This window comes from Lolium rigidum, chromosome 3 (genome assembly GCF_022539505.1).
Source record: "Lolium rigidum isolate FL_2022 chromosome 3, APGP_CSIRO_Lrig_0.1, whole genome shotgun sequence".
Lineage (NCBI taxonomy): Eukaryota > Viridiplantae > Streptophyta > Magnoliopsida > Poales > Poaceae > Lolium > Lolium rigidum.
In genome coordinates this window covers 164,197,340-164,208,458 of record NC_061510.1, presented here as the reverse complement: position 1 = coordinate 164,208,458, position 11,119 = coordinate 164,197,340, and the positions used below count along the sequence as shown (strand labels likewise).

Sequence of the window (11,119 nt, the reverse complement as noted above, 5' to 3'; positions counted from 1 at the left end):
ATTTTGTGCATATAAACTGGACCTAATGAAAGCCTACGACCGTGTGGACTGGAACTACCTCGAGAAAGCCATGAGGAAATTTGGTTTCGCAGATCAATGGATAGCATGGATCATGACATGTGTTCGTACAGTAAGATTCTCAGTTCGCTTCAATGGGAAATTACTCGAAAGCTTCTCTCCTACCCGTGGTTTGAGACAGGGTGGCCCACTAGCCACTATCACCGTACCTATTTCTGTTTGTGGCTAAAGGTTTGTCCTCACTTCTACAAAACCAGATTAACATTGGCAATCTAAAGGAGTTGCAAATTTGTAGAAGAAGCCCCGGGATCTCTCACCTTCTTTTTGCGGATGATACCCTGCTTTTCTTCAAGGCAAACATTGATCATGCTACCAGCATAAACATGGTGTTGCAAGGATATGAGGCTGGTACTGGACAACTACTGAGCCCGTCTAAATGTTCTTTGATGTTAGGCCAAATATGCACCAAAAATGATGGTGAAGCGGTAGCCCAAATTCTGAATGTGGAGAACTCTTCTTTTGATGAGAAGTACCCTGGGCTACCAATACCGGAGGGCCGTATGAAAGATGATAAATTCCAACCAACGAAAGAGCGACTTCGAAAGAAGTGCTCGGATTGTTCTGAAAAATACATGTCCGGAGCTGCAAAAGAAACCTTGATAAAATCCGTTGCTCAAGCTATTTCTACATATGCAATGAGTGTATTTAAATTCTCTGTCGGCCTGTGTGATGAACTATCACAAATCATCAGAGATTTTTGGTGGGGTGATGAGTTTGAAAGGAGAAAAGTTCATTGGCTGGGATGGGAGAAGATGACGAGACCAAAAATTCAAGGCGGGATCGGTTTTAGAGACTTGAGACTTTTCAATCAAGCTCTCTTAGCTAAACAAGCATGGAGATTACTGGAGTACCCGGAAAGCCTTTGTGCTCGGCTCTTAAAAGCGAAGTACTACCCTACAGGGGAATTACTCGATACAGTGTTCCCCAAGAATGTCTCCCCTTGTTGGCAAGGCATCACCTATGGTTTGGAACTACTTAAACATGGCATGATTTGGAGAGTAAATTCGGGCTCAAAAATAAGAGTGTGGAGAGACAATTGGCTGCCTAGGGGCAATCTAAAACCAATCGGCTATGCAAGCAAGATAAGAATAAAATGGGTGTCTGACTTGATAGAACCATCAACAAAGACGTGGAAAGAGGATATGGTGAGGAAAATTTTCTACCCTCCGGATGCAGAAACAGTGTTACAAATAAAGATCCCAGCATTTGAAGGAGATGATCGGCTTGCTTGGTCCTATGATCAAACATGCATTTTTTCGGTTAAAAGTGCATACAGACTTGCCCTGGACCTGAAAGATAAAGATTTAGGGACAGGTGTAAGCAACAAGCCTGCAGGAGAAAGAGAGTTGTGGGATATTATTTGGAAGGCAAATGTTCCACCAAAAATCCGTGTGCTTGGTTGGAAACTTGCTACTAATTCTCTCGGAGTCCAAGCTACGAGATGCAATAGAAACATGGATGTGATACCAACTTGTTCGATATGTGGGAGGGAAGAAGAAACAAGCCATCATGCAATGATAAACTGCACCAAAGCAAAGTCTTTACGACAGAGGCTAAGGGAGTCGTGGACGCTACCTGAGGAAGAAAATCTCATGGACACAGGTAAGGATTGGGTGTTGATTTTACTAAACCAACTTGACAAAGAAACAAGGGATAAGATGCTATTCATCTGGTGGAGAGCACGGCACATGAGAAACAATATTATCTTTGGGGACGGGAAATGTGGAATAGAACAGTCGGCCCTCTACCTACTTTCATACTATGATGCATTTCATGGTCCGAAGAACATGAAAGATAGGGATACTGCAAAGGGAAAACAGATTGCACATGATCACATGACAGAAAAGGAGAATCCGACACGTACTCCCGCTGAAACCTGGAAGAAACCGAGACATGGGTGGGCAAAATTAAATTCAGATGCATCTTTCTCGGAGTCTGAGGGTGCAGGTGCTTGGGGAGCAATTCTACGGGATGATCTGGGAGAAGTAGTCATGTCCGCTTGGGGCCCAATACCGCACTGCCCTAATGTAGAGGCTCTAGGAATGTTGTTTGGTTTAAGAGCGACCTTGCCAATCTACGCTGGCCCGCTTCAGATTGAGAGTGATAATGCATTCCTAGTAAATGAGGTGAAGAGCACGGTGTGCAGCAAATCCTTAATTGCAGGCCCTGTAGGAGACATCAAGCACATCAGTGCTTCGTTCCAGGAGTGTCTCATCTCAAAGATAAATAGGACGGCAAATGGAGTAGCTGATGGTCTAGCTAGAGAAGGGCACAATGTGTTGAGTGAGTGTGTGGTGTTGGGTCGTGTTCCTCCATGTGTGGTGGAAACGCTTAAGCATGATTGTAAGCAAAACTTTATTCCTTAATTAAATATAGTGCCCAAGTTCAAAAAAAAAATTTAAGAACGCCAAATAAATCCAGAGAGAGATGCCCAGTGGTGCCGTTAGGTGCTATATCAGCCATTTGCCCAGTTGAGAAGAATGAAGGGATGGGGATGAGGCTTGGACATGAGTAGAGGGTTAGGCGCTGAGAGCTTCGCCAACGCGATTTGAGTAGCAAGTACCATGGAGGCCTAAGCTCTTCCGGGCGCTGAAATCGAAATACGGAAATAGCAGATTTGACGGAGAGAAGCAAATAGGAGCAGCCGATGTGTGAAGAATTGCAGGTTGCTCTAATTAGATTATCCGCTTGGAGGGTGAGAAATTCACCATAGATCCACTTATTGGAAGAAGAAATCCGTTAGAAACCTCACCACTGCTAGAGGATCTGGTTATATGAAGAACAAATAAAGATGATGCTACAGAATATTGCAAGAGGAGACGATGGTTCCAGCTGAGAGGATATTTAACCCAGCACAACAACCATTAATGGAACATTCGCTTGCGGAAGTTGAGGAGGTGGATTAATGAAATTAAGGTAGAATGACCCAAGCAAAACGCTTCAGCTTTTTTGCTTTCAAAGCTTTGCACCGCATAAGATGAGGAGAGGGCATGTGCTAAGATAGTAAGATGGATAACTAATGACCTTACATTTAAAATCTGACGGGTAAAAATAATTGGGGTGAGGTGGCTACATGAGGTTTCAGCTTGCAAACATTAAATGAATTTTAGTGGGGGTGAATTTTATAGATATTATAGATTATAGATTTGGTAGAATGGGTGGTAGATTTGTGCACCGTATGTCCCGTGCATGGGATATATGCTGCTCTCCGAATAGATCTTCATCTGCATGCTAGGAAGATGAGATGTACGTCGCTTGTGCTGGTCATATCGCAATCGTGTTTGCGATCTGCCGGTCCTTATCCGATCGGTCGACCGGGCCGTAGCGATCACAGAAAAAATGTTAGTGGTCATGCTCATGCCAAATGTTAAACCAAATCATATCCAGATACAGGAGGATGTACGGCCACCCAAAAGCTAAGCAAGTGATACAAATATCGCACAGGCCTTTGCCATTTCGGCGAAAGAAGCTAAACCGGCAAAAAGCAATGGAAGGAAGGGCCTCGGAGGAGAAGGCACACGCCGTGTGCCTGCCGTACCCGGCGCAGGGGCACATCACCCCGATGCTCAACGTGGCCAACATGCTGCACGCCCGCGGCTTCCACGTCACCTTCGTCAACTCCGAGTACAACCACGCCCGCCTCGTCCGGACGCGGGGCGCCGCCGCCGTAGCCGGCTCCCGGGGCTTCCGCTTCGCCACCATTCCCGATGGCCTGCCGGAGGCGTCCGACGACGACGTAACGCAGGACATCCCGTCGCTTTGCAAGTCCACCACGGAGACCTGCCTTGGGCCCTTCCGCCGCCTCCTTGCCCAGCTCAATGCCGCCGCCTCCACCGGCGAGAGTGACCACCCGCCCGTTACCTGCGTCGTCTCGGACCTCATCATGGGTTTCTCCATGGACGCGGCTAAGGAGCTCGGCCTTCCATACGTCCAGCTCTGGACTGCCAGTGCTATCAGTTACCTTGCGTACTACCACTATCGCCTTCTCATCGACCGTGGCATTGCTCCACTCAAAGGTACACACTGCCTCGATCAAACATACTGTGCAGTACTGTGAACTCCATTAACACGTACCACTTGTGTAAGTACATCTCGATCTATACGTCCATGGGCAGATGTGAGACAGCTGACGGATGGGTACCTTGACACTCCGGTGGAAGACCTGCCGGGGCTGAGGAACATGAGGCTGAGGGACTTCCCGAGCTTTATACGCACCACGGACCCGGACGAGTTCATGGTGGGTTACGTCATCAAGGAGACCGGTCGCACGGCCGGCGCATCGGCGGTGATCCTCAACAGCTTCGGCGACCTAGAGGGCGAGGCGGTGGAGGCCATGGAGGCGCTCCTCGTCAATGTCAAGGTGTACACGGTCGGCCCGCTCAATCTGGTCGTGCCGCGCGAGACGTCATCCATCAGCCGCCTCAGCCTGTGGAAGGAGCAGGAGGAGTGCCTTGAGTGGCTACACGGCAAGGAGCCCTCCTCCGTCGTGTACGTCAACTTCGGGAGCATCGTCGTCATGACCAGCGAGCAGCTGGTGGAGTTCGCGTGGGGACTCGCCAACAGCGGCAGGCAGTTCATGTGGATCATCCGCCCCGACCTCGTCCGGGGCGACGCGGCGGTGCTTCCCAAAGAGTTCTTGGCAGAGACGGCGGGGCGCGGGCTCATGGCCTCCTGGTGCCCGCAGCAGGAGGTGTTGAATCACCCGTCCGTGGGCGTGTTCCTGACTCACAGCGGCTGGAACTCGGCGCTGGAGAGCGTGTGCGGCGGCGTGCCCGTCATCAGCTGGCCCTTCTTCGCGGACCAGCAGACCAACTGCCGGTACCAGTGCAACGAGTGGGGCGTCGGCATGGAGATCGACACCAACGTCCAGCGCGACGCCGTCACGAGCCTTATCGCGGAGCTCATGGATGGGGAGGGTGGAAAGAAGATGAGGAAGAAGGCGCAGGAATGGCGGGAGAAGGCGATCCTGGCGGCCATGCCACACGGTCCGTCTCAACGCAACTTCGATGAGCTGGTCCGCGATGTGCTCTTGGCCAAGAACTAGATCTTTCCATGTACAATTCTTTTCAAAACTAGATGATATCCCGCGCGCGTTGCAGCGGGAAATAGAGAAATAATTTACTGGAACTAAAGAAAAAGAAGGTGATAAGCTCAAATATTGAGTGGTACATTGTAGACCAGGCACATGAAACTGCCTCTAACCGCATCTGATCAAATCACATGTCACCAGTGGACCTGTACATTTTTTTTAAACATAAGGCCCGATGAGCCTGACTTTGAATTAACAAAGCCATTAACCGGCAAGAATTACAACGGAACCAACAACAAAGCAAAAGAAAAAGAAAAATTGGGGTTGCCAGCTATAGATACAAGCACAGGTGATGCAAAGCTATAGCTTAACTAAGAAAAGATCAGGTAGAGCGGAGCAAGGCTCCAAACTACAGGATCTACAAGCACACCCAAGACTACAACTAAGCACCTATAGCTCCGCCTGAGAAACAAGCACCGAGCCGCCACTCCATGAAGCTGCCCCAAACTGAAGTACCACACTGAGCCGCCAAACAGAGGACCATCGACACCCGGGGGGGCTAGCTAACTGCGCTAGTGAATAAACGAGCCGCCAGAGTTCACAGGGGGAAAACTTCACGACAGCGTCTTCAGGAAGGGAAACGGCGCTCGCGAGCATCGTCGTTGTCGGCACAGGGGAGCTGTGCAGAGCTTTCGCGGAAGCTTCAACACCCACCCCACGGAAGACCTAAGTCAATGCCCCTGCCATCAAGACCGTCACCGGCTATTGAGAACCACCGGTGCCCCCCGTGCCACGACGCAAACTCCGACAGCCACCCTAGGCTCGAGAGCGCCCACGCAAAGACGGAGGCACACTGTTTATATGAAGTTGGTCACAACGAGACACAGGGAATCGACGAGAAGAGTTTCCGAGGAGGACCTCGGAGAACCCGCAAGTCAGCAGAGCAGCAGATAGTGCACCGGGGCCGACAACTAGCAGCAAGAAGTGCGTCATGGCCACGCCTCCAAGGAGGTGAACGGCATCCATAGATGTCGTCGTCGCCGGCAGTGACCGAAGCCTTGCGGTGCACCTGTACATTTGATTGCTTCGAACAAGATTGCACTGATTTTAGGCAAGAACAAAGATTCTTTGAAGTTGATTACAAATGACTCACAGTAAGTGAATATTTTTGCTTTTACTAAGGATGAGCTCATGAAATATAATAGCTCTCTTTCCCGCAAAAAAAAAGAGCTCCTTTCTAATCTGTTTTTCACATATCTACATTCAGATTAAGATCGCCAAATTCACTTGAGATATTTTACAGATCAAAGAAGCATGTTCTGAGATACATTAAAAAAAGGACAATAAAGCATCCTAAATCATGCAAAATGCATGTCTGAACCAAATTAGGACACATAAATGGGAATTGAAAGGTAGCTCTCAAGATAAAAAAAAAATATAACACGCATCTGAATGCATGACAGATTTCAGAACTACGAGAACAATTATACAAACTGGAGTAGCTAGCGATGTCAATTGTTTACATCTCATGATCCCAAAACATGCGGAATCTGACGCCCTTATCTCTAAAATCAGATGGTTGTTCACCACAATTCTGCACTTTCCTTCCTGAAATCACATCATCGTAGGTTTAATTAGTAGAAAAAGTCCATATGAAAAATACATTTATGAGCCAGTTAACCCGTGAAATCTGTCTTGCATAAGATTACATAACTTGTTGGAGACCTAAAAGACGGGACCTGGCATATCTAGTTACTGTTTTTACAGCTACATACCTAGTTGCTTTGTATAGGAATGACAGCAAAATCAGATGTTCAGAAATATGGGAAGAAATAACCTCTGACATGAGTTTTTGACCCAATGCGCCACGTCCAGTATACATGGAACCTGCCAGTTCATGCAATAATTATTATTTGTCTATGAAAGTGTGAGTTTTTTAAATTATTAACCATATAAAGTATGAATTCCGTAATTGTGTTGTGCCCTATTATTGTTTACTTAACAAAGCATGAGAATATTAGATTTCCATGTACACCGGGTTTAGATACGTGCCATAATGCCAACTTGACCTGCATAGATAAAAGATCTGAATTAACACTCAATGTCACTTGCACTTGGAAGTGATATGAGTAAACTAATGTAAATAATTAAATATTAATAAGCCACTGATTTAAGTATGTATATATTCATGTGCTGAAATCTGTTAGGCTGCAACGATGTAATTTAACACATGGGCAAGTCCATACCTTTCAAAAAGAGATGAGAAAGTACGCAGTACCATAAACAATTTGCTCTATTCATAATAGGGGTATACATACCTTTCAAAACTGAGATGAGAAAGTAGAAGTATACCTTCAAAACTAAGATTTTGTTACAGATATCATTATCATTACTCCATAATAGCAAATAAGGGTGTGAGACTATAATCAGTAGACAGTCGATCAGCCGACTAATTGTTTCACACATCATTTTGGAAGACTGGAGCAGATATCTTCCCCAATGAAAATCAACAACACCACATGGTCGGACACCAATGGTACAGAGAGACACAGAGCACATGCCAGGCACCAGCTCGAGGTGGTACCGCTTGGTTAACTTGTCGAGCAGGAAACTACTTGCTAGCTATTTTTTTCTAGCAAGAATTGCTTGATTACTTCTGAAGGGGATTAGGGCAGCTGCTAATGTTGGTAAAGTCAAGGACGGGAGCAACTGGCGGCCCAATAGCAAACGCAGAGGCGGGAGGAGGTTACCGCTCCTGCGCTGCGCGTTTGGCCACTCCCCATAGAAACCAAACACCCTACGACGGAGGACCAATTCGGCAATCACTTGTTGCTTCTCACCTGAAATAGCCATTGTCAACTGACTGTACTTTCTCTGCTTCTTCGTCGGCGGCATGTTGTACTACTACTGAAGAGAGGCGGCGCAGAGAGGGAGCTGGGAGAGGCAGGCAACAACATCGAAAAGCCACAGCATTTCTGCACACAGATGGTGCGCATCGAAAAATAAATAGAAGGCCGCCCGCTCGCCTTCCAATCGGTTACAGATCTGTCCCATTTTACTGTGGGAAAGTAACGAGACGAAGAGAAGTATCTTTGGGGAAATAAGAAGATGATAGGGTCACTTCAGTCTTATATATAGTTCAGGGAGGCAGGCCGCACGGGCCAAGATGGAGGGGCGGCAAGAAGCAGATCGCTGCAGTGGATGCGTTACCTGAATTAGTGGGGTCTTAACTACGGGAGTTCAAATGTTTCTCTAATACGCAGGTAAATCAATGTTGCACTAACGGGAAGGTGAATTAGGATGGGCAAATCAATGCTTGGAAGGGGAAATGACGTTACATGGGGACAAAGTCGTGCGATCAACAAAATTAGAACTCTTTATGATGCGGTGGATGACATGGTGAATGATGGTGTATGGCTTGCATGACTTGGCAAGTTAGGATTGGTCAAGGATGTTTGATGAGGTGGATAGGCTGCATGTGAAGAGAAATGAAATCGCCTATTAAGAATAGAAAGATGTCTCCATTAGACGATTGTTATGGAGTACTCTACCTGGTATCGGTGACGTTTCAGTTGCAAATGCAGCTATTTGGATGTGGTAACGATACTAAACATACAAAAATTTAAGTTGCCGTGAAGATATGAAGGCCCAAATAAAAGATAAAAAAGGCCCAAATAAGTCATGAAATGAATGCCCAAATAAAAAAAAACCACGAGGGATATGTGGACTAGTCTACCATAAATCATGCATCACACAACTTCCCTAATCTTTTATGAACACATTTACCTAAGATTATCTTCACTATCCCTCCCACCTACCATATCAAGGGTAAAAACTCTGATAATTTGTCAAGAACCTCTAGCCTATGCATAGTCAGCACTAGCATGTAATCTATTTACTATCACTTGCATGAGATCAAGATTTGATTTGGAGCACATAGGTAAAATTTGAGAAGTCTTGCACGACTCAAATTATCGTTAAGGAAGAGTATCTTGGAGTGTGATAAGGTGGGTACCCCGGAGATCACACTATCAAGTTCACATTCGTATGAACCCGATCAACAACTTGAGTTGGTCTAATGACAAGAGCACGAGCAATAGCTTTACTAGATGAGGTGAATCTATTCCTAAATATTTGTGATGTGACTCCCAGTATGGTCTACTACCTCATGCAAGGACTTTATGTTTTCTTAGGCATGAAAGGGGACTACAAGATACAAAGGAGCAACTCGAATTCAAGAAGGAGGAAGATGAGCCTCAAAATTAAGAGGGGAAAGATTCTCAAGACCATCGGACTATTCGGCCTATTTTCCCCGAATTATCTGACACTTTGAGGAACCATTTGAACTTGGTAGAGTCGAACACTATCCAATTTAGAGTGTCGGGTTGTCCAATTGGAGTAATAGATTGGTCCTCACACACGGGTTAGACTATCCGGCGCCTACAGAAAAAATCATGAAGAAGCTATTGCCGACCAAGTGACATATGACATACTATCCAATGTAAAAAAAACGTCGAAATGTGGTACAACGTTGAGCCTTTGCTCGGCAATTCCCCATGTGGAATACAGACCCTTCCCATGTGGAATCTATTAGTTTGGTGGACCGACCGTATTAAGAAATTAGTGTTGTTAAGATTGAGTCTTTTCAGATGTGGAGGTCCGAACCCTCCCATACTTTGCTTGTAATCGGTTGTTGAGAACTCTACGGTACTGGTTGGTTATCTTTTCATTCATGTACCTTGCTTTCCTTGTGTTTCTATTTGTATTCACTAGTTCCCCTCCCCATGTATGTTCATCGTTTTCGTGGTCAAATCATGAAGATCGGAATCTAACCCGTATGAGAGTTTGATGTGAGAAGTCTTGTATAGCTCGGGCTTCTACCAACCCTCACCTAGTGTAGGGCAACCTTCCCAATAACACCACCATACACACCATCTACTTATATTCACATTGCATACTAACTATATGTGTGAAGAGATACTCCCTACTCTGTTGGTGTTTCTCCGACAACAACACAAGTAGTGAATAAATTAAAACATTCCTTCCAATCCATAATAGGTGTTGATGATTTAGTACAATTTTAGTACAAGTCTGTGCTAAACCACCGACTATTATTATGTATCAAAGGGAGTAGATTTTTTTTGAACATTGTAAACTAAGAAAGATTGAGCTCATTTTGCTGAGTAATTTTGATATTTTTATATATTTTAAATTTCATCAAAATTTTGTTGAATAATAAATTTGTTAAAATATATCTAAATAATACCAGTAATGCAAAAAAAAATGTAGCGTTGTAAACTTGGAAATTCTAAGCTAATTTTACCTTGTTATATGGAAGTTCTTACGTTTTTTATAAATTTGGTCCAAAATTCAATGAATTAAAGTGAAGTTTTCAAAAAACAAATCACACAAGTCTTCTCGTCGGCAAACTTAGGTTTTGCTACTAGATTTTTTTTCATATCTATATAAGAAGTTTAATTTTTTTCAAAAGAGTATAACAAAAAGTTCAAAACCTTTGATAAGTCCAAACAATTGGGCAAATGAGTTAAAAGCTTCCCAGTTTATTTACTACACTTAGACTGATTTACTAGAATCTTTTCGATTTCAGAAGATTTGGCTTAAGTGTACAAAAATGACAAAACTTGGATACGTTTTGGTTAACATCCGGTCTAGCTCTGATCTGATACAAGACAAGAAAAAGAGGTAAGAGCATCTCCAGCCGCGTCCCCCAAAGCGTCCCCCAAAGGGATTTGGGGCGCACCGGACAAAAAAACCGTTCCAGCCGCGTCCCCCAAAGCCCATTTTTGTCCGGCGCGCCCCCATACGGTGTCCGGCGCCCCGAGCCCGTCCCCGTCCCACAGGGGACGCACCGGGCACGCCGGACACAACGAAAGCGAGGCGGGGAGTGGCGGGGCCGACCCGTCGGCGGCACGGCTAATTTTAACCCAACCGTCGCCTACCTCGCGACGGATGTTATTCGCGCGCAGTGACACACGGCGGCATCTTTGCCTT

At 45.6% G+C, this 11,119-nt stretch overlaps 1 protein-coding gene across 1 annotated transcript; it reads left to right on the top strand.

Moving 5' to 3' along the window:
- The first annotated feature begins 3,559 nt into the window (after window positions 1–3,559).
- On the top strand, window positions 3,560–5,318 carry LOC124698569 (7-deoxyloganetin glucosyltransferase-like). The gene is made up of 2 exons (XM_047231055.1): window positions 3,560–4,094; window positions 4,194–5,318. The coding sequence occupies exons 1-2, from the start codon at window positions 3,566–3,568 to the stop codon at window positions 5,120–5,122; spliced, it is 1,458 nt and encodes a 485-aa protein (XP_047087011.1). The 5' UTR covers window positions 3,560–3,565; the 3' UTR covers window positions 5,123–5,318.
- Window positions 5,319–11,119: the final 5,801 nt, after the last annotated feature.

What these genes read in the sequence shown, in the direction of transcription:
- LOC124698569 (XM_047231055.1), top strand. Translation starts at nt 3,566, where the DNA reads ATGGAAGGAAGGGCCTCGGAGGAGAAGGCACACGCCGTGTGCCTGCCG. An exon ending in TGGCATTGCTCCACTCAAAG is followed by an intron (nt 4,095 to 4,193) that starts GTACACACTGCC and finishes GTCCATGGGCAG; the next exon opens with ATGTGAGACAGCTGACGGAT.